Genomic DNA, 23,523 nt, shown 5'->3' with positions numbered 1-23,523 from the left:
TGAGCGGCGTTAATCTGACAGGTCCATATGCGATAGCACCCTCCCAATGGATAGTGGAAAAGACGAAATTGCCAAGCATCCAGCTCGAAATTTACAACTATCTTATTGAAACTCCAAGTGATCTTACAAGAGAGAAGTTAAAGGCCTACAAGTCTTTGGACGGCAACAATTTTGTTCTGTGTGGTCATGTTCAAGAAATAATGTTCCATGATTACCAGATTCAAAACTGAAGGAAAGAAGACAGAACTGTACAAGGCCTGATTAATCATCAACGAGCAAAACAACTGCATTTTGACAGCGAACTGCACATGTATGGCAGGGTATGTGAACTTGCATGTTTGCATTTCATTCTAAGCATTCAGTGTCCGCAGTTTAATTAACCATAAAAAACAACTGTTTTTGCTGAAATCATTGCTGCAATCAAAAATGAGTAATGTGTATGATTCAGCGTAGCGTGAGCTAACCTGATATAAAATGAGAACCGCAGAGTCGAGCATTTTTAATTAGGTCCTCACTCCATTCAACTCTTCTGATGGCTGTTTGCCGAAGATGTCTTTTTTTTGCAACCGGTATGCGCCGTTGAACCCATGTGATGTCATGTGTGACGTAGGTTGGTAATTCCCCTATTGGTTCAGCTGTTATTATCAATTTAACTTAGGAGTTTTTAAAGGGATAGTTCACCCAAAAATGACAATTCTGTCATGATTTACTCACCTTTGACTTGTTCCAAACCATTTTTTTACACAAAAGAACATATATTAAAGAAGGTTGGAAACCTTGACAAATTGACATTGACATACATAGGAAAAACAAATACTATGAAAGACAATGTTATAGGTAGGGCCAGATAGAATCTGCTGACATCTTTTTGCTTTTTCTGCGCAGAATTTTGTAAAAACTCTGATGATTTTGAATGATTTGATTGATTTTGGGAGTATTATAACTAAAAACTTAATATATGAAATAAAAAGATCAACTTATTTGGTAAACAAAGCAAGTCTCTCGTATAATTTATCTACTAAAAGAGAGAAGATTACTTTACAAACTGTATTGTAAAAAAACAAATGAACATTTTCATATTAGTCAATAATATTTCTGGTATTAATTTAAAAACTAAATAAATATAAATTAACACACATATACACAAGTAAATAGACTTAATAATGGGCTAAAAATCTGCCGAAATTTGCAGATTTCTGCTCGCACAGATTCCGTGTGGGCCTAGTTATAGATTTCCAACATGCTTCAATCGTATTTCATCGTATTTTGTTTTAAATAGAGAAAAAAAATATGTTGTCAGTGTTTCTCTAATGCTTTTGTTATTGTGTTTCAAAAACATCTGAGCTTGTGGTTAAAAAAAATATAAAATAATACCTACTTATGTAATTTGGTTTGGATATAGCACAGGTCACAACTTACTCAAGGAAATTAAGATGAGCATCGGCAAAAAATATTTTGTTGTTGGTGTAATCAATGGTCAGGGCATGCGGCCACACTAGCTTTGTAGTGATGAGAGCTGATGCTTTGGTTCCATCCATGCCAGCTCTTCCAATGAAAGCCTTCCTTCCCCAATCTGTCCAGTATAGCCATCTGAGCAGGAAAGGTAAAGTTTAGACATTTTTTCATCTAAGCAATTAAAATAAATATTCACTTTTAATTTTGAGCTCACCCATATTTAGGGTTAACAGCAACCGCCTGAGGACTGGCAAAGCAGAATGTGGAGTTGGTGTCAACACAACCTTTCAGGAGTTTTTTCCGGTAACGTCCATCAAGTTCAGAAACGTGAATGGCTCCAATAGTCGCATCTGCCCAATACAGCTTTCTGCAAGGAAACATCCATTCTTGAATTAATCCTAGTTGTTTTAAAGGGGACCATTTCATGTGTTTAATGTTATTTACGCTGTTAAAGATATGGACTCTCATGCTCAAATATGGGTCAAGTTTAGATTTATTTATATATATTTTTCCAAAAAATCATACTTTCGGATTATAACTAGTGCTTTTGAATGTGAGGCAAAGCTGATTCTGTTTAGCAATAGTTCATTTAACTCTTTCAACCATAAAATTGATATACTTCAGCTGATCTCCCTTCGAAAGTTATTTAGAACGCATCACTTTTATATTCTCATAGTGACATATCTGTTTTATGACATGACATGCCACAACCCAACACACTGCAGAGGAGATTAGAGCTGCTTGATTTACAACACGTCAACTTCTCCTACACTACTGTACATGAAATTAAGTGTCTGTTAACTGGGAATAGAACAGAGTAAACATTTTAGTTACCTAAACCGTGTGTATCTGTTGTAAATAACACACACACTGTAATAGTATGTGTAAAATGATTACACAGACATTAGTCCCACAGACATTAGCGTACATTTTAGAAAGCCCAACCTAAGGAAACGATCTCTGATGAACTTTGCGCTCATCTTTCTTTGGCTCTGCACCAGCCATTGCAGGTAGGCAGATTTGAATTTAGCAGCTGATCGATGATGTGCCCAATGTTCTATTAACACAGGAGTGATTGTACACTATAGGGACCAGCCAAGACTGATCATATTGTATTACATCATATTGAGCTTCTATTATGGATTTTTGAAAATGACCTTTTATGCAGAGTGAAATATCCAGTTAAGGCTTAAATCTGAAAGTGTGCTGTGTTTAAAACGATTGATTCATCTATAAAATAGTCGACTCATAGTGGTTTAAATGAATCGTCAGGGTAACGAATTTTTAGCCTCTCTTTTTAGAATCTTGTGTTGGTGTGACGTCGATATGGAACTTGAGCCTGCTTATTGTTGCGCGCACAGACCCGGGAAAATTGAAACCCCTGCACACAAACACTGTAGCAAAAAATGAAGAAGAATATAAACACTGTAGCAGATCCCGGTTGAATCATGTCACGAAGACCCTGTGCTCTGAAGTGTGAGAGGAAAGTGTTATTTTCCCTACCCAAAGATGAGTGAAGAGTCAGTGGTTGTAGTTTATTTTTGCAAAAATACCTCAGCATTATAGCCCCAGCCTTATGCTGTGTTCCCATCATTTTTCTGACAAGTGCTACAGCACCCTATATGATTACAATGGGGGATTTGTTGGCCATTTGTTAAAGAAAGGATCAAAAAATCTATTGATGTATGAGACTTTGTCAGAGCTTGACAGGAACTTTACAGTACACAGTTAATGGATCAGTTCCTTCCTCCATTTCTCAAACATAAGTGCAATAAAAATGGTTGCCTCCTTGTTTTCTCTTGCTTACGAAATGTGTATTTAATTTATGTTTTGTTCCTTGTGATAGCTAGAGGCTTGTAGTGTATTAGATTAACTCTTTATATTATCATATCACGTCTAAAACCACCTTGAAAACACGGCGCGTGCTGCTTCTTAACAGATTTAAACGTGTTTGTGAGCTCGCGATCCTTTGTCATTGCTATGGCAACAGTGAGCTGTTCCTACACACTTTCAGCAGTCAAGTTTCAAAATAGTTAGCTTTTGCCACTGTGTGGATTAATATTGAATGTGTGTCATGTGTGTCTCTAAGAATAGAGCAATACGCTGGTGTTTAACTGCATTGCTTTAATGCACTCTTGCATTGGCTTCACACATACACTCTGCACTCTGACTACTTCAAAATTGTTGATAAGCCATGGTTGGCGATTCTCTCTATCTCGCGCTGAGCACAGTCGACTAATCGCAACAGACTGGGTCATCGGACCAATAAGCGCAGAATAGCATAACACCAAGGAGGGCTTTGGGAACATATTCATCGCTGAACAAATCATATGGAAGTCATTGCGATAATTAAGTAAAAATAAATGCATATTATAAGACATTGAAATTTGTTTTTAAACTTGCATGCATATCAGCCTGTTGTTGGAGACCCCAAAACCAAAAAAAATGACTTATTTTAATGCATAATAAGGGTTCTTTAAAATATTTAAAAAAAACTAGTCTTTTGGGGGGAAAAATGGATGCAGTACTAATCTATAAGTACTCAAGATTAATATGAGATAGGGAGAAGTAAGCATAATATATCTCATTTAACAAGAAGAATATTAGTGAGTCAAGGCCCTCATTGACCTACCGTCCCACCCAGTCCACCGCCAGACCTTCTGATCCACCCAAGTAATTTTTCATTATGACCTCTCTTCCTGTGCCATCTAAATTCATTCTCTCAATACGGAGTGTGCCAACATCCACCCAGTATAAACGCTTCTCAGTTGTGTCAAAGTCCAGTGCAACAACATTCGTCAGGCCTTGCAGCACCACTGACATTGATGATCCAACAGCAGTCAGATTGCGGATATAGTAACGATTGCTGTAGAGGAGGTAAGGGGCGATCCCACTGTTTTGCCTGCAGGTACGTCCATCTGGCTCCCGTAGGTATCCTGGTGCACACTTGCAGTAGAAGGAGCCCACAGCATTCTCACACACCTGACTGCACACTCCCGGTACCTCCTTGCACTCGTCTATATCCTCACAGGCTTTACCGTCTGGCATTAGTCTGTAGCCTTCTCTGCAGGAGCAGTAGTAACCAGTCAAAGTGTCAATGCAGTTATGTGCACACTGGTGAATGGCTGGATTAGTGCACTCATTTATACCTGTGGAGGGTACAGAATTGCCATTCATTATTCTCAGTGGTGCAAAGTCTTTATTGGGAATTCTTAAATTCCTTGTTCAAGAAATGTATTTGTTATTTTGGGTTCATAACCACTTACCACAACCTTTCTCATCACTGTTGTCAGAACAGTCTCTTTGCTGGTCGCAAACCTTGTGGATGTCAATGCACTCCCCAGAATTGCACATGAAATCCCCAGGTGCACAAGTGGGTTCAGGGGTCCTGCACAAGCCCTCGAGTTCATCAGAGCCATCTTGACAGTCTATATAACCATCACATACATACGTTGATGGGATACAAACTCCATTCTGGCAAGTGAATTCCAGACTGGAACAGGTGTTGTAAATGCAGTTGATCTCATCACTGCCATCCCCACAGTCATTCACACGGTCACAGCTGAGGAGCAGTATTTCATCCAGATTATCGATTTTATACAGATTTTGTGAACAATTTGATTTGCATTGTTAATGAAAAGAAGAAAGAGCCAAATTAGGCTCATCTGGAAATACATGAATCTGTCTAAATTCGTCAAATAACATTTACCATTGTGCATATATTGTAAACAAGTACAGTCTTATGCAAAAAATTGGGCACCCCTCTGTGGCTGCATAATAATGTGCAAAGAATAAGAGAAGATCACAGTGAAATGCCATTCAGTTTCTAGTGAAAGCTAGATAATGTCAGGTTTTTAGACAGAAATATGTAGTTTAACATTATTGATATTTGTGAAATTAAATTAAAACTGAAAAGTAGGCTAAGCAAAAGATTGGGCACCCTCTCTTTTGTGTGGATTTCAAAACCTGTAGTCACTTAATGCTGACTGATTACAACACAAAATTGATTCGAGTGACTCAGTAATCTTTAATAATCCTAACACAGATGCAACCAATCACCATAAAGGATATTTAAGATAGCTGGTTGCTTGTTGTGCTTCTCCTTACTGTGAATCTGAAATTAACAAATGGGAACCTTAAAAGATCTTCCTAATGACCTAAAAACTAGGATAATTCACCAACATGAATTAGGAGAAGGACGCAAAAAGCTATCACATCTCCACAGTCAGAAATATTGTAAGAAAATGGAAGGCCACAGGAACAGATCTTGTAAAAGGAAAGATGTGCTAGACCAAGAAAAATATCTGAAAGGCAAAGGCGAAGAATAGTTTGAATGGTCACAGAAAAACCACAGACCATCTCCAAAGAGCTCCAGGAACATCTTGCTGCTAATAGTGTCACTGTAGATCGTTCCACAGTCCAGCGCGTTCTTCACAAAGAACAGCTCAATGGAAGGAGATGCAGAAGAAGCCTTTTCTGCATTCCGCCAACAAGAAGAGTTGTTTGATGTATGTAAAGGCTCATCTGGACAAGCCTGAATCATTTTGGAAAATATACTGTGGACAGATACCACAACCATAGGTGCTTTGCATGACGGAAAAAGAACACAGCATTCCAGGAGAAGAACCTGCTTCTTACTGTAAAATATGGTGGGGGCTTTATCATTCTGTGGGGATGTGTGGTAATCACAGTTACTAGAATCCTTTTCAGAGTTAAAGGTTGCATGGAGTCCACCCAGAATCAGCAAATTCTGAAGAATAATGTTCAAGAATGAGTCAAGAGGCTGAAGTAACTCCACGGTTGGATGTTTCAGCAGGACAGTGACCCAAAGCTCAGTTCCAGATCAACCAAGGAATTCATACCCAGACACAATACAATGTTCTAGAATTGCCATCCCAGTCCCCAGACTTGAACATCATCGAAAATCTATGGATTGTATTGAAAAGGGCCATTCACGCTCGGCACCCATCAAACCTGACTGAACTGGAGAAATTGTGAAAGGAAGAATGGTCCAAAAGGCCTTCAGCAAGAATCAAGGGACTTATCCCGGAGTATAAGAACTGTCTATAGGCTGTTATTTCAGCAAAAGGTGGCTGTATAAAAGACTGATGTCATTATTCTGTTGTGGTGGCCACATTTACTGTTTGTTTTTGTTAAGACTTAAATTGCATTGCATCTGTTAATTAAATGTATGTTATGTCAGAACTGAAATGTTGTTTTTCGCCCTAGGGTATAAAACATATCCAAATTAAATTGCTTAAATTGCACTGATTTGAAAGGCCAGCAGGCTATGGCTTGCAATAATGAAAATTATCAGGGGTGCCCAAACTTTTGCATAAGACCGTATATTTTAAAGTTTACAACATATGTACATCATCAAATATATGGTGTTTCGGATGTAGTCAGATATGCTTAGTAGTTTCATTCATTCACTAATTTTTTTTTTCACCTTAGTCCCTTTATTAATCAGGAGTCACCACAGCAGAATGAACCGCCAATTTACGCAGTTTTACACAGCGGATGCCCTTCCAGCCACAACCCAACATTGGGAAATGCTTAGTAGTTTAACTGTTATAATAATGCACTCACAATGTGAGGCATCTGGGTACATATCCATGAAACTGGATGTAAACTTAAAATGTAGAATTTATTGCTACAGTCACAATTAACATGTTTCTGAGAACATTTAATACATAATTTAGCACCATCCACTTGACATTTTACTGTGAAACTGCTGTGAAATGAATTTAAAGTCAAACAATATAATTTTGCACTATTTTAAACATTACCTTAAAAGTTTAGAAGTTTGAATGTAGACAGAGTCATGCATTTCTAATAAATATGAGTTACAACAAACTCACTGGAAGGGCAGCAGAATGCAGCGACCATTGACACAAGCAAACTCATTCATGTGACATGTTCGGTTGGGGCAGTTGTGCAGCTCATCTGCAGCATCTACACAGTCCTTCTCACCATCACAAACATAACTTAACGGAATACAGCGAGGAGAGCCAGGGTACCAACTGGGGCATGTGAAATCACCAGGGTTGCAAGTCCTTGATCCTGGAGTACAAAACAAAAGTCAGATTAGATCAGTATAGATTCATTGGTTTCTATCATTTTATAAAATTAACGACAGGCTTTACCACACTGCAGTTCCTGGGCCTCATCGCTGTTGTCTCCACAGTCATTGTTGCCATCACATACCCATGATTGCTGAATACAGTTTCCATTCGCACAGTTAAACTGCTGTGGGCTACAAGTATAAACGTGATCCTCTTTGAAAAGAAACAGAAAGAGTATTAAACAGTGATTTCATTCATTGCTTCCCAGATTTAAATAAGTAGAACATGTACCGCAGGTGGGAGGCTCATCTGTGCCGTCCAAACAATCTGGGATGCGATCACACACCCATAACTGGGGAATACACTTTCCACTATCACAGCGGAACTCATCTGCAGAGCATGTTCGTCCAGCTGTAGACCGCAAGCAGTACAGGACATGTTAAAGAGGAAATTAAATCAGAATAAAAACTTCTGTCATCATGAAGCAAATCTGCAGACAATAGAGAATTTTATAACTCACCACAAAAGAGTGGATTTTCATCACTGTTATCCCCACAGTTGTTATAGCCATCACATAGGCTGCTCGAAGGAATGCAGATGTTGGTGGTGTCACATTTCATTAAGCCAGGTGCACAGGTTCGATCCGCTAATAAATCAGATGAAATGTTATATACATATGGGAGAGCGGGGACGAAAGTAATATTTTTCATAAAAACCTAATTATATGAGATCATTTTTAGCAGAAATATATTTTTGCTGTGGTTATAAACACACAACAGTGGTCTATCAAAAGCAGATGTTATTTTGTATCAATGTAGAATAACTCCAATATAACTTCACTTTAAACAAAAGTTGCACATTGTTACACGGGTGGGTCAAAAGTAGCACAACAACCTTGTTAATTTTAACTGCTAACATATTTTGTACTTTATTTTTGCAAAAAAATAAATAAATAAATTTAATGGCATCACTGTCATTTAATATTTCAAAAGTAATCCAACAATGCAAACTGTAAATTTTGTTTTATTATTATTATTATTATTATTGGCAATATGCATTGATTCAAAACACTGAAAACTCTAATGTGGAAGTGAAAAATAAGATTTTTCTATTGGCAGTGGGACATAAATAATTGTCCCAACAGGAACTATTGCCCTTTAAACCTGATTTACTTTTAAAATAAAAAACTTAAGACATTTCAAACTTGATGCGTTATTGCACAAGATAACCTGTAGATTGATTGTGTAACGAATGGAGGAAGATCAAAAAGACATATTTCATTCACCTATACCACATCTTTGGACTTGTGGCGGAAACCAGAGCACCCAGGAGGAAACCCACGCGAACACAGGGAGAACATACAAACTCCACAAAGAAATGTCAACTGACCCAGCCAAGGCTTGAACCAGCGACCTTCTTGCTGTGAGGCGATCGAGATACCCACTGTGCCATTGTGACACCTTAGATGTGTATAGATAAGCATCAAGTTTTTTTATTGAAATTTTGACAGTGCATTCTGGCTGCAGTAATGTTAAGACTCTGACTCATGTCATGGCTCTGACAATATCATTTAAAGTGTATGATATAATAATTAACTTTTTATATATAGTTTACTTATTGCTACTTGATCTTAATAAATGTATCTAATATCTACCATATAATGAATGTCTTAGTGTGCAATAATCATCATGCAATAATAATTATGCATCACATCAGATTCTGCTTATTTTTCATTATCACATTTATTAGATTCATCATTTAAAATTGAGGTCTTTTAAGTGAATGAGGGAGTTTAGTTGGTTTTTTGGTTGAAAACATTTCATTATCAAAACTGTAGTAGAGCTGTATTAGAGTGTTATCTGAGTGAGAGAAAAGGAACATTCATACCAACATTCAAACTTTCAAACAATAATCTCCCATCACCAGCCAAAATCGGGTTGCTCAACTCCACCCTTCACTTGCGTACAGTAAACGCACCTCAGTTTTTGAACCTAATTTCCAAACCCACTTCCCACATATTTTGATCTGAAGTCAAAAAAAGTCTCTTGATCCAAATTAATTGGATACAGCAAATGTGAAACTGGGTTATCTAATCTCATCACTTATCTTAGTTACCTGAATGGTAAGATCAGTCTTGGTTGGATGAGATTGCTATACAGTATGTCAGAATCTGATGTGATTACAAGCAGCTGATATCACAACACTGTCTAGCTCCACATCATTAATACACTGAATCCTGGCATCACAGCGTCCACTCCTGAGCCCTCTGTCTGCCCTGACACAGCCACAGAGTCCATCTCTGAGGCTCCCTGCCTATCTTGACACAGTCACATAATCCATTAACCCTGTCTGTCTGAAATGGACACAGAGATCATCCCTGTTTCAGCAGATTCACCTTGGTAATATCTTTGAGAAGTTAGATTTATTTGTTGTCAAAGGTTGTATGGATTCATTTCTCTAAGTAATGCGGAAAACATCTGTCTTGAACTATTTTGAACCTTAGAATGTTCCTCAACCAATCAGAATCAAGCATTTAAGTTTCATAGCAAAATATTATATAATCAATAATTAAACTGTACTCACGGCAGTTAACTTCATCTGTGGTGCTATTGTCTCGGCAGTCATTGATCCCATCACACACGTAAGCTGCACTAATGCAGCGTCCGTTAGCACAGGTGAATTCTGTGGAAGGGTTACAAGTGGGGAAGGGACAGCCGTGCTCGTCGCTGTTATCGCCACAGTCATTAGTGTAGTCGCACACATAGTACAGAGGCACACAGCCTCCATTATCGCAGGTGAATTCAGTTGGTGAACAGGTGTGAAAAGCTATAGAGGAAATATTAATGATTATATATATATATATATATATATATATATATATATATATATATATATATATATATATCAATAAAGAGAAAACAAATGCAAACTAAATGAAACAACTGTTTAATTGCAAAGGACACTTACCACAAACTCTTTCAAGTTCATCAGAGCCATCCAGGCAGTCCCTGTAGCCATCACACTTCCAATTCTGAGACAAACAGCTTCCATCAAGACAGGTGAACTGATCTGCATGACAACGTTGCCCATTGTCAGGGATGCAGTCTTTCCCATCGTTGGCCAGATACCAGTTACCAGTGCTGGGACACTGACACTCTGGACCAGCTGGACCTGAGATTAAGTCATAAATGAAAACCATGACAAGCTTATCAAAAGGGAAATTCCATCCAAAAGTCTGGGAGTAAATATAATGGTATAATAAAATGTATATATTTATTCTCTTATGTTAATATTCATTCATTCATTCATTTTCTTTTTGGCTTAGTTCCTTTATTAATCTGGGGTTGCCACAGCGGAATGAACCGCCAACTTATCCAGCATATGTTTTACACAGTGGATGCCTTTCCAGCTGCAACCCATCACTGGGAAATACCCATACACACTTATTTACACGCATACACTACGAAGAATTTAGCTTACCCAATTAACCTACACCGCATATCTTTGGACTTGTGGGGAAAACCGGAGCACCCAGAGAAAACCCACGCACAAACACAGGGAGAACATGCAAACTCCACACAGAAACGCCAACTGACCCAGCCGGGGCTCAAACCAGTGACCTTCTTGCTGTGCGCCACAGTGCTGACCCTTATGTTAATATATTGTATTATAATTTTACTTATTAACATACAATCACTTTTCATTAGTGTGGACCCCCTTTAACACTGAATAAGGACTATTATCTAACCTCAGAGGTCACAGTACACACCACACACACAGCTCTCACAGCAAACACGTGCAAGGACAGACTCATTTCCTGCTGGAGCTTGCACTTATGGCCACAGTAATCGGAAAAGCTTAGCCTAGAGAGAGTCTGACCAGGTGTGATACAGTATACGTTCAAGCAGGGTTATCAATTATGAACTGCACTGCCAGGTTTGATGTGACTGTTTCATTATCTTGTAACAAATCTGTCACCCAGTCTTCATTACCACTTCCTCTTCCTGTACCATGTCAACCAAGAAGGGCATTTCAAAATTCTCTCTGTGTCCATTACTGAATTCCCTGCATGTCATGACATCTCCCCCTAGCAGACTGAAATCATACTGGGCGTCCTGTTGATCAACTCTGGGCTTGATTGTAGATCCTTAAACTGCACCTCTAACCTCCAAGTTCATCCCTCCACCTTCTTAGTCAGTCAGTTCCGCTTTGGCTAACTCCGTTGCCTAACTTCCTTTACTCTACCTATGGCACAGACTGCCAGGCTTTCGGCTGTCTTTCTTACACTTCCCTCCAGCAGTCTCAGTCTTCAGCTACACACATTGCACCTCAGTGGCTTCACCATAGTCATTCATTACCTTGATTCTAGATTCTAGATTTCTAACTTTAAATTTTCAGCAACAGTCAGTTGCCCCATCCATTTTCCTGATTCTGCCTAATATTTTTGAAGCCTAACATTTAACCACCATGACTCAAATCTTTCATTGGCCTGTATCATTCCTTTCCCACTCCTGGCTCCGCTCCGCTCACTCCAACTTGGTTTCTATTATCATATAATCCCATATATATATAAGTGGTACAGTGCGGTTCGGTTATGCTTTTATGGCCATTTCCACTGTCAAAAGGTACCTTAAAGAACCGTACCATACAACTTTTTGGGTATCCTTTCTGAAAGGTACCTAGCACAACAAAAGGGCACCATAAGGCAGAGCATGACGCGCAACAAGAACGCTATTGGTTTACAGAGATGCGTCACTCATTCGTGCAACAAGCCAGGAGAATAAAAACAAAGGAACCGCCATTTTTAAAAACACAGCCAAGACAGTACATGGTAATAATATATACATATAATAATGCAGTTATAATCAAATCCTGTTCATAGAAAAGTTAGTAATGAACATTTATACAAAAGTATTTATGTGTATAAAGCATCTGCTTTGTGAGAAGTGCTTCTCATATGATATGTGAACGACCTGTACAGCTTTACTTTGACATTTCCTTGAGCGAGAATGACATTGACTGAAACTTTCAGTCGTACACCTTTTGGGTTATAAAAGTTCTTTGTTTTAACATTAAAACTCACTTGTAACTTGTATTCAACAACCATGCTTTTTAGAACATTCTCTAATAGTGTGCACCATAGACACTTGGCTTAGGAAACTTGACTGACCTGGGACACAAACATGGCTGCAGCCTCCATTGAACAGCTGGCAGGAACTTGTGCAGCTTTCCTGCCTACTGGCAGAAAAGACGTGGATGTCATTGGGTCTATATTGGAGATCAGTGGCCATTATAGTCAGGCCAGAACCATCATCCTTGCTTGCACGATACACAATCCTTGTGTTCCAGTCAGTCCAATAAATATCCTGCTGGAACACTGTCAGAGCAAATGGGTACTGTGTTTGAGTAAGAATGACTTCCCTGTTTTCTCCAGTCAAAGAAGAACGTTCAATCTTATCCCTGTGAGTAACAGAGTAAAACATGAATTCCTTCAGTATAAATGTTTGCTATAAGTCTTTTGTCTGACTGGACTAAAAATTATGTTAAATAACATTAGATTAGTATAAACTCACAGTGTTGAATCAGCCCAGTACAGAAGTCGTTCTTCATAATCCAAAGACAGAGCATTAGGCTGAGAAAGACTTGTGTTTATGACAGGGATTCGGAAGTTTCCACCAAGTGTGGCTCGTTCAATTTTAGCAGGGGATCCCCAGTCAGTCCAGTACAGGTATCTAAATGAGCAAAATAAGTTTATGTATGTATGTATGTATGTATGTATGTATGTATGTATGTATGTATGTATGTATGTATGTACTGTATTTATATTTCTATTAGTATTGTCTCTTGATAATAAGCCCTTGATGCCTTGCCATTTGCTTTATATAAAAGTGTCTGGTAAATGACTAAATGTAAATACATGTATATATGCACGTATGTACATATTTACTAAAATTGTATGGACTTTTGTGCTTGTATTCAACAAGTAGAATCAGCTACAGGATAAGCTACTTCTTCTGTTGAGATTCCATATATATTGTATACATGGACATCTTTTGAGGTTGTGACAGAGGATTTGGAATAGACAGAAATTGATTATTTTGGTCACATAACAGTGATAACATGGCAGATGTAGTGTATCCAACTTTCATTCACACTACACATGCATTGTGGAGGAAGTTTTAAACCAAATTATAGATATCAAGTATGTCATTTCAGATTTTCTGCTTTCTGCATTCAAGAGCACAATTCCTACAGTTATTCCTACAGTTGTGGTCCAAAATGCCTATTCAGATTTAACAAGCTCTAGAACTGTCATGGTAACCAGATACAGAACTGTAACGCCTAGGTCCAAAAATCCCCCCCCCCCCCCCCCCATAGTTTATTTCTGGGACTTATGCTGTAAAGTAAAGCTGTTTAATCAATTTATTTATTTATATGACAATTTGTGACATAGAAGGTTCATAGATTAGGCCTCTCTGTATGGTGCTGATGGAAGAGGCCTAAAGTGTTCTTACCCATAACATGGATCCACTACGATAGCTCTAGGACGATCACCATGTGCAATTAAAGAACGGTTTTGGCCATCTATTCCCATAGACTGCACACTCCGATTGTAGTAATCTGTGAAATAAAGACGCTTGTGGACCCAGTCATAGGCCAGACCTTCAGGATCATACAGATCTAAAAGATGGACAGAAAACAGAAATCTTAGACATACTGTAATTGGCTGATTAATGCAATTTTAATGTAGTTTGAGAACATAAAGGGATCAGACTGTACCACTGGCAATGGTGACTGGTGGGCTAGTGCTGCTGGTGGTTATGATGTATCCTATTTTACTCCTGCCCAAACCCACATACTGGGTAAAGAACACTCTTTTATCCTGGAAGTCAAACTCTATGGCTAAAACACCATAGCCCATGTTAAAGGTGGGAAATGGGACACTGTGGTCCTCTGGATCCAGTCTCATGCTGCTCACACTATAATCTGTTGTGAAGATCAGGTACTCATCCAGGCCAAAGCCACATGAGACTCCATTGCTCAGCAGAGATCCATGTGCACAGGCACATTTGGGCTGCTGCTGCTCGGGCATTGCAAAACAAAACTGTTGACAACGCCCATTGTCATCGTGGCAAGGGTTGAAATCCACCAGGTTGGCAGAAGTGGGCTGAACATGTGAGTCAAACACTGCAACATCTGTCAGATCATCAATGCCATCTCTTATCACCTCAGGTGTGTCTGTATTCCCAGGTACCTTGCTGGCCTGGAAGAGTTTGCCCAGTTTGCGATCCACCCACAGCATGTACTCGCCAAAGATTGCGACACTATATGGTGCAGGGTACCGACTACCGAAGCGTACAATCTCCCGTTGAGAACCATCGGGCGCCATTCGAGAAATCATATCCAGTGTGTCATCAACCCAGTACAGGAAGTCATTGGTGTAATCAATCGTAAGGCCTCGGGGGGAGGAAAGGCTCTCAGAAGCAAGAACTGTCCGATTGGTACCATCCAAAAGAGCACTTTCAATCTTAGGTGACTGACCAGCATCAGTCCAGAAGAGAAGACGTAATTTGGGGCTCACAGTAAGATCTAGGGGACGATCTGCTGAACTTTTCAGGAGGATCAGTTGAATGCTTGTGTTCAAACGTAGCACTTCAATGTATGTCTGAGTGGTGAATGTGTTAGTGAAGTACAAGTTTCCTGACATAAAAAAGAACTAGTTCAATATATATATATATATATATATATATATATATATATATATATATATATATATATATATATATATATATATATATATAAACACCTACATTTTTCATGGTGTACATTAATTTCACTATTTACTACAATTTGGTGTAACTTACCTGCGATCCAGTCTACCGCTAAGCCCTGAATCCTTCCATTGCCCAATTGACTGATGACCGTAGAATAGCGTGAGCCATCTGTCTTTGTTCTGTAAATGCCTCTGTATGATGAGTAGGTGCTGTTATCAGTCCAGTACAGGAATCCAGAAGCGACGTGCATGTCCAGCTTGTCAATAATTGAGTACGTATCTACGAAATGAAAGTACATGATATTTTGATGTTCACAATACAGTTCACAATGTTATATCACAGGACAAACATACTTGCAACTAATTATAATATTTGGGTCATTATCACTATGAAATGTCTTTGATGTCCCACAAGATTGGATCAGTCCTTTATGAACAACATAATACGAAATAATGAAATTCTGATGTTTTAAAATGATTGGGTAAATCTTTACACACATGCAGGTAGAATAATAAGTGTTTGAAATATATTTGTGTCAATATTTGCCATATTTTTTCAGTGAATGGATATGATTTTGCCATGTCCCACACGCTGCTCAGCCAACTTTAGTGAGTCTAAAAAATAGGTAAATTAGATTAAATTTAAAAGATTTTTTAAATTCTCATTGTCTTTAACAAGTTATTTGATAAAATAAGTAATTTTGATAACTTTTATTTGGTTTTCAGAATATTATTAATCATTTTGCATGTGTCCTTGAAATTGTGTGTCATCATGTGGTAAATGCCCCTTTAAGAAACCATCTGATGTACTCACTGGCATCCCCATGCCCATTTTGTCTTTCTTCGTAAGAGGTTAAAACATCTGACGTGCACACAGTAACTATCTACACTTGTGTTTCCTATTTTTCCTCATATTGTGTTTGATACTGAATGTTATCAAGCTTAACATGTCCACCCTGTCATAATGAAATATTAATTAATATTTAAAAAATCAGAAATCAAAAATATAGCTTTTAAACTGTGTACAAAAAGCTTAAATAGGAAACACTTTACCAGCTGCAGGTACAACATGTGTTGAATAAATGCAATCTTTAGACAAAAGTGTCCACCCTGTCACAAATATTTCCTTAGCAGGCTGGACATATGCAATATTTATTTATTTATTTATTTATTTATTTATTTATCTATTTATCTATTTATTTATTCAACCCTTACCTTTTGGCAATATCGGTCTCAGTCTGGAGCTTATTGACTGTTTAAAAATACATGCCAATGTCCACCCTGTCATCTTTTCCACAATTATGTTCAACTTTTATGAAAATAAACAAATTATTTATAAACTTAGCAAAAAAATTGTGTGATTTCTTATTTAACCAATAAGGGCCAGTTAATATTGTTTAAAGTTTGACAACATATTTTAGATCTTGGGTTTTATTTTGAACAGAATGTGCAACGATTGCATATTTTATTGAGAAATAAATGTTTGTCCATTATTTCATTATTATAAATAAACTTTTTTCATAATCTAAAAAGTTGGGTTGATAAAGGGACACATTACCTTTCTAAAAATATACATTTTATATTGACAGTGCAATGAAAATATACTTATACTACTTTGAATTTGTCCATGACAGGGTAGACACAATTTGGGGTTTGTTTACTGTTTTTCTGCTAGCAGTTTATTTATAAAAAGTGCTGGAGCATGACCAACATTAATTTCTTACAGCGCAAGGTCTAATTAATACAACAAGTACGTAATTGTACTTTTTTTCTGAAAATTCTGACATCTCAAAGGCACTTTATAGTGATAATGACCCATTTATTGTTGACACTTTTTGTTGCTAAATAAGCTTTTGTGTGTTTTGTTATATTTCTCATTCTTTTTGCTCACATCTTAATAAAAAAGCTAAATTAATACAGAAATAAATAATAAACCATGGATGTTCATTAAAGCAAAAGCTCACCATAAACTTTGGAGTTTTAGCATAGCACTTTAGTTTTGAAAACTAAAAGGATCAACTGCTCAGCATGCTGTGAATAATACTCACTTGCCCCTACAGGAACCATGGCCTCAGAGTGGTCAGAGCTGTTGATGTGGAATCCTCTAATAAATTTGGAAGATGATACTATAGCGTAAGAGTCATACTGCTCACAGTGAGATCCATCTTGAGATGGGATAAATCCTGTTGTGCAGGCACATGTTTTCTGTCCTTCAGGTTTAGGCAAACACAAATGGGGACACCCTCCGTTGTTTGTACTGCAGGCGTTGGTAGTGCCAGCAGAATCTGTATTTAATGAATTGATTGTTAACAGAACATAAATGTTTATAAATTTTTATGACACTTTTGATTAATCTTTGATTGTATTTAGTACAATAATATATTTATTATGCTGTTTTTCCCAAAAAATAACACTTGTTTCTGATTGGTCAAATCTGGCAATTAGAGGTTTAATATATTTAATATCTAAACTGAATATTGCACTACTGTCCATGACAATGTACAGTAATTCTACTCTTGTATCACTCCATTGTAGATTTATTTCACACCAACATGTTAGTTAATATAAAGTTTATTCAGAAGAGATACAACATTGTCCTTTAATTAAAATCAAGTGTAAAGCTTCACTCACTGTCTCTGGCATGTACTTTCACTGACCGCAGCCCTGCCATGCCACTTCTCATCACCACCATATCTGCACCTGTGTTCTTGTCCACTCTCTCAATGACCTCAAAGTCAAGGTCAGTATAGTAAAGATAGTTTTGGTAAACAGTGATTCCCCAGGGGTGAGACAAGCCACTAACAATGGTCACCCTGCTTGCACCATCCATAGTTCCGCACTCAATCTGTCAATCACAAAGAAGAAAGCCAAGCCAATTTTTTAATAAGTTCATAATCTATTATTTCTGCTAACAGATTTAAAAGATGTACATGCTTCTCACCAGCCCTGTTTGATGAACACCCCAGTAGATCTTTCTGGCCTCTATATCTGCAGCAATGAATTCAACTTTCACCAGGTTACCAGTGTAGAGGTTTTTGACGTTACCACCATCCATGTCTGCACTTGATATCTTTGGTGGAACTCCACTGTCTGAACCTCTGTCTGTCCAGAACAGTTTCCTATATTGTACATGATAACAGTACATTAATAACTATTAAACAATTGCAATGAAATGGTGTTGTAGTAAAATAAAATGAATACCCCCTAGCTGGATCAAGAGCTATTCCTATTGGCTGTCCAGCTCCTTCTGGCTTCCCAGTGTTTGTGATGATGGTCTTTCTGTAATGTTGGGATCCATCAACTCTGATAACCTTTTGGGGAAGAATAGCAGTGAAAATAAAATATGAAACCAAAAACACAAATAATTAATATTTAAATGTAATAAAACTGATATGTAGCATGTTAATTTTACTATGGTAAAGTATAGTAATGAACAGAAGACATCTTGTTGTTCACCTCAATGGCCTTAATAGTGGGATTGGTGTAGTACATGATTCGTGTTATCCAATCAAATGCGAGACCAGAGGGGGAACCAATTATAGCAGCTGGTGCAAACTGAGTTCGATTGGCCCCATCTGTCTTACTTCTATAAATTGAGCCCTGTAGGAAAAAAAATACTTTAGTTTCATGATAAATAGTAGATTTTTTTCCCTAATTTTATTGTTTTTCCTTTATATTACCAAAATGTTTTCAAATAATTTGTTGTTCATATTCAGCATTATTTTGCATCACTAATTCATCTGTATAATACTATCTAATAGTTATAAATAGTAACTGTTTATGAGGTTGTGGATTAATTTTTAAACAAGATCGTGTATGTTCTAAGAGCGTGCTCACAATGGGCACAATTGCCTTGAACAGCGCTGACATGGGCTTGTCCCCATTCCCTCTCCCTCTCGGCCAGCACTCACACTGCATTTTACATTCCGAGTCTGAGCACACTTACATCATCGATAATGCGACTGTTCATTTTAACAGAAAAAAAGGGCTCACACTCAGCACATTGGACATTGCTTTAGTTATATTGTTTTGTGTTATTTTAGTCCTTTTGGGATGCAGTGACAGCACAGACTGTAAAAAACATAGACGTAGTATCCGTGACGTCACCCATAGGTTTCTGAAGAACACAAAAGAAGTTACAAGTAGTCATGACCAACCGTCGCCATTTTGTTCACACGTCATCACAATGACCGGGGAATATCAAACAAGGGCAAAAAGGCGGAGCGTGAGCAGAGCAACAGGCGCTTCTAGCATTTTGCTTAGACAGGCTTTTCTGTGGGAGTAACGCTTTATACTTTATATACTTTATACTGTGCTCGGTTGCACACTATATCAATAAAGTGTTTAGACTTTTATAAACCCTTTTGTAATACATTGAGCCACTAAGCATTGTTCTTATGATGTTTTTCTACAGGAGGAAAATGCGAATTACTTCCAAACACTTAATATACAGTCTGTGTTAGTAAATTCAAGGCTATTTATGAAATCCAGGCATAACATTGTATGAAAACGTTTCAGCTGACTGTTCTAGAGCCTTCAGAACAGATCATCTTTCAGATTGTAAAGTGCATTCAAGTTCTAAAGAAAAATATAAATGATAACCTATCTTAAAAAAAACAAAAACATTTATAGAAATGGTATACAAGTATATAATTTCACTCAACTGGGAAATGAAAGCCACGTGAATGGTTTGTGAACACAATTAAGTGCACACAGCATGCCATATCATCTGATAATTATAAGAAATTATTCCAAAAAGCAACTGACTGTGTAAAGCCACATAAAACACAAAAATATGATGTATATACCGAGTTCAGCGGCTAATCAGCCGGAATCAGCTGAGTGATGAGACGGCAACCAGCGAGACCTATCTGTCACTCAAGTGGCCATGCCCTTAATTATGCAGATTTAATATAACTTAATATAAATGAAACGGATAAGTTATAAAAAAGATTCACCCCTAACAGTTGTCATAAAGGATAATATTAGCTATATAAACTAAAATCGTTTTTTGTCCCAGGCTGTTAACACCTTTTTTTTCTGCTGTAAAGTTGGCCATTTTAACAGTGGGTTCAATAGAAATTTGCTCTATTATGGAGCCAGGACTAGCAGAATATCGATGAATTGCAGTTTCAGTAACTTCCATATTTGCTTCATGAGGGAGTTGCCGCTTGATTGAAATACAAATACTTTGCTGAACAGATCCAGCACTTTTGATGCTCTTAAATGTCATGAAAGTCAACGTGCAGCAGGTATTAGGGGGTTTGTATCTTTAATAAACTATGACAGTTCATTGAAAAGTCAAAATGATTAATAAATCTATATGAAACCGTCCCTTAAAAGTGACATCCGTCTTAAGTTTCAGGCTCAGGTGTGCTTTGCACTCACACTACAAGTGTACCACGACAATGCCCAACCGAACAGAGCTCTGGCATCCCTCTTCCAAACAGGCCAGGGCTGGCCAACTGAACCTCGCCTTGGCCCGATTCGGAGCACTCACATTTGTCAAACGAACAGGGAAACGCGCCTGGGCACAATTCGGATAGCCTAGTGTGAGTACATCCTAAGACATATTTACTCACAGTGCCTTGAACCCAGTAGACAAACTGCTCTCGGTCATCAAAATCAATATCTCGCCCCTGTGTAATGCCAGAAATTGGTGCCATGGCATTGTTGGATGTGTCATTGGGGTTGAGCGGTATTCCCATAATCACTGTATCTCTGACAACCATCAAGAACGGTGTTTCGTCTAGGTAAAAAGCATCATGAAGTCATGTAAATACTATAATACCTGTAGAACTTATTTGGTGCAGTCTTTTTGTCAAAACTCCTTTTGTACCTTTAGTGCAAGTACGACCATCACTGGCAAGGATCCAGCCAGACTGGCAGTCACATGTGTAGTATCGGGGTCTTAAGATTGATAGCAGACACAACTGACTGCATGGATTGTTCTCACAAGGATTAAATGCTGTATGGGAACCAGCAGACTATGTTAGTCAAGTGAAAAACTAACAAAGAAAACAGTAAGATGTCTTAATTAACAACTGGCATAAAAGGTTAACCTATAGGTTGCTTGATGGGGTGATCCATTACAATTCCCATGCACTGATAAACACCGGTCAGAAGAGTGGTGATGTTTCCTCCATGGAATTTATTAGTCCTCATGATTTGGCTTGTGTAACTGTCACTCCAGAAGATGTTGTCTTCAAAGATGGTAAGGCTGTGGGGTTGTTGAAGAACCTACAGGTACAGAGAGAACAGAGTGAAAAATTCAACACAGATGAATTTAGACTGTGACCTTGTGTATCATGGTAAAAAATAGATAGATTTGAACTCTTACTATGTCACTCGCAAAGACTTGATGCCTGTTTTTGCCATCATAATCACAGTAGTCAATATATTTCAGGTAGGCATCAACAAAATATACTCTTCTAGTTGTGTAATCCAGTGTAAGTCCATTAGGCCAGTATACTTTGCTAGTCACAATTGCTCGTCTTCCGAGTCCATCCATACTAGCCTGTTCTATACGAGGGTTCTGACCCCAGTCTGACCAGAACATTAAATTTGTACTGAAAAAAAACAGAAAGGAATATATTTATATAATTATTAAATAACTATATACAGCAAAACTACTGTTGCAGTTATTGTTTATACAAATAATAGTAACAAATAAATGTGTATATCCAAAGTTCATACTGATTGCGGGGGTCTAGAGCCAGTCCACGAGGGCTTGTGACATTCTTGGTAATCAGAATCTTCCGAAAGTGGCCATCCAGAGTTGCTACTTCAATGTTTTGCATGACAGAGTCGGTCCAGTAAATGTTTCTACCCACCCAATCTACAGCTATGCTTTCAGGTACCATCAGGCCCGAAGAAAACACCTAAAAGACCAGCATCATCACATGAATTAATCCTAAATTGTAGTTGATTAAGTTACATATCCACAAAAAGAAATGCATAAGCTCTCCAAGACAACTAGACCAATCACTTACCTGTTTTTTATCTGTGCCATTCTGGAATGAACTATAGATCATTTTGTCAGATGAATCACCCCAGTAAACTCTTTTATTGACATTATCAAAGTCTACAGCAACAATACTCATGCCGCTAACTATTGGACTGATGAGCGGTGGCCAGAAGTTGATGCGGTTGCCGATGATCTGACTGCGTCTGGCCACCAGAAGTAAGGCATTTCCTGGGCCTGGAACACAGGCAAGACACAGACAAGACGTTAGTCTTTCTCCAGCCCAAAATGTATGTCCGAGCTGTTTCAACTAAAAAAAGGGCACTGACTGATCGTAAAATATATTTAGTTGGTTTGTTTTGTTTTGTCTCAACATGGACAGCAGTTTGTATTTGTATTAATGAATGAATTTATTTTTTGCTAATATATTTTTGTTTATTGTAATTGTACCCCCAGAGTCCAAAGACATGTTCTATAGGTGAATTGGATGAACTAAATTGGCCGTCGTGTATGTGTGTGCATGTGAAAGTGTATGGGTGTTTCTCATTACTGGGTTGCAGCTGGAAGGGCATCCACTGTGTAAAACATATGCTGGATAAGTTGGCAGTTCATTTCGCTGTGGCGACTGTCCACAGCGATGATAAAGGCACTAAGCTGAAGGAAAATTAATGTATTCAACCCAGGCTCATTCTGATTGCATACCTCTATATACATTTCTGGAGAGAGCAAAATATGTCTCAGGAGCTATGTTTTTTGCAGTTTTTGTTTTCATAAATCCACCAGAGGTCGCTGTAGACTGACTGACTTACTGACTAACCAACTGACCGATACCCACCCTCCCTTATCCCTAAACCCAACAAGCCCCCTGATTTTACCACTTTTTTTTTTTACAGATTTTACCACATTCTTACCGTTATTTACTTGTTTATCTTTGCCTTCTTTTTTTGTCTTACCTGCTTTCTGGAACCGTTCTTCACCAGACTCAAACCCTGTTGTTGTGGTCAACTCTGCTCTGCGTTTCAGGCAGGGCTTAATTTGTGCTGGAACAAGCTGGATCCGGATCCGGCACCTCTGAAATCTGATCTGGCACCTCATTTTACCGATCCTCCTCCACACACGCACGCCCGCCCTGCGACTCCCTAACCCTCTTAACCCCCAACCCCCTCTTCATTTTCATTCCCGACAACCCCAACCCCATGACACCAACCACCCCCCACACCCCCGCTCTTCACTTTTGTCTTTGACAACCCCCCCCCCCTCACCCC

The 23,523-nt window shown here is 38.2% G+C and overlaps 1 protein-coding gene across 1 annotated transcript in view; it reads right to left on the bottom strand.

Annotated features, from left to right (window-relative positions):
* The window catches only part of lrp2b (low density lipoprotein receptor-related protein 2b), an 86,908-nt gene that overhangs the window by 30,082 nt on the left and 33,303 nt on the right, over positions 1-23,523 (bottom strand). Inside the window, exons 27-52 of the mRNA XM_056469077.1 lie at positions 22,287-22,495; positions 21,991-22,175; positions 21,635-21,863; positions 21,357-21,534; positions 21,134-21,262; positions 20,877-21,043; positions 18,751-18,894; positions 18,496-18,605; positions 18,236-18,413; positions 17,926-18,139; positions 17,343-17,579; positions 15,386-15,574; positions 14,301-15,221; positions 14,036-14,201; positions 13,094-13,252; positions 12,691-12,980; positions 10,488-10,691; positions 10,104-10,346; positions 8,041-8,166; positions 7,812-7,931; positions 7,602-7,733; positions 7,317-7,518; positions 4,722-5,017; positions 4,088-4,604; positions 1,670-1,822; positions 1,420-1,590 (exon numbers count right to left, since the gene is read on the bottom strand). Of these exons, the coding sequence (XP_056325052.1) occupies positions 1,420-1,590; positions 1,670-1,822; positions 4,088-4,604; positions 4,722-5,017; positions 7,317-7,518; positions 7,602-7,733; positions 7,812-7,931; positions 8,041-8,166; positions 10,104-10,346; positions 10,488-10,691; positions 12,691-12,980; positions 13,094-13,252; positions 14,036-14,201; positions 14,301-15,221; positions 15,386-15,574; positions 17,343-17,579; positions 17,926-18,139; positions 18,236-18,413; positions 18,496-18,605; positions 18,751-18,894; positions 20,877-21,043; positions 21,134-21,262; positions 21,357-21,534; positions 21,635-21,863; positions 21,991-22,175; positions 22,287-22,495 (5,869 nt within the window). The remainder of the gene's footprint in view (positions 1-1,419; positions 1,591-1,669; positions 1,823-4,087; positions 4,605-4,721; positions 5,018-7,316; positions 7,519-7,601; positions 7,734-7,811; positions 7,932-8,040; positions 8,167-10,103; positions 10,347-10,487; positions 10,692-12,690; positions 12,981-13,093; positions 13,253-14,035; positions 14,202-14,300; positions 15,222-15,385; positions 15,575-17,342; positions 17,580-17,925; positions 18,140-18,235; positions 18,414-18,495; positions 18,606-18,750; positions 18,895-20,876; positions 21,044-21,133; positions 21,263-21,356; positions 21,535-21,634; positions 21,864-21,990; positions 22,176-22,286; positions 22,496-23,523) is intronic.

Source organism: Danio aesculapii, chromosome 12, assembly GCF_903798145.1.
Source record: "Danio aesculapii chromosome 12, fDanAes4.1, whole genome shotgun sequence".
Lineage (NCBI taxonomy): Eukaryota > Metazoa > Chordata > Actinopteri > Cypriniformes > Danionidae > Danio > Danio aesculapii.
This window is presented reverse-complemented; position numbering and strand designations above follow the sequence as displayed.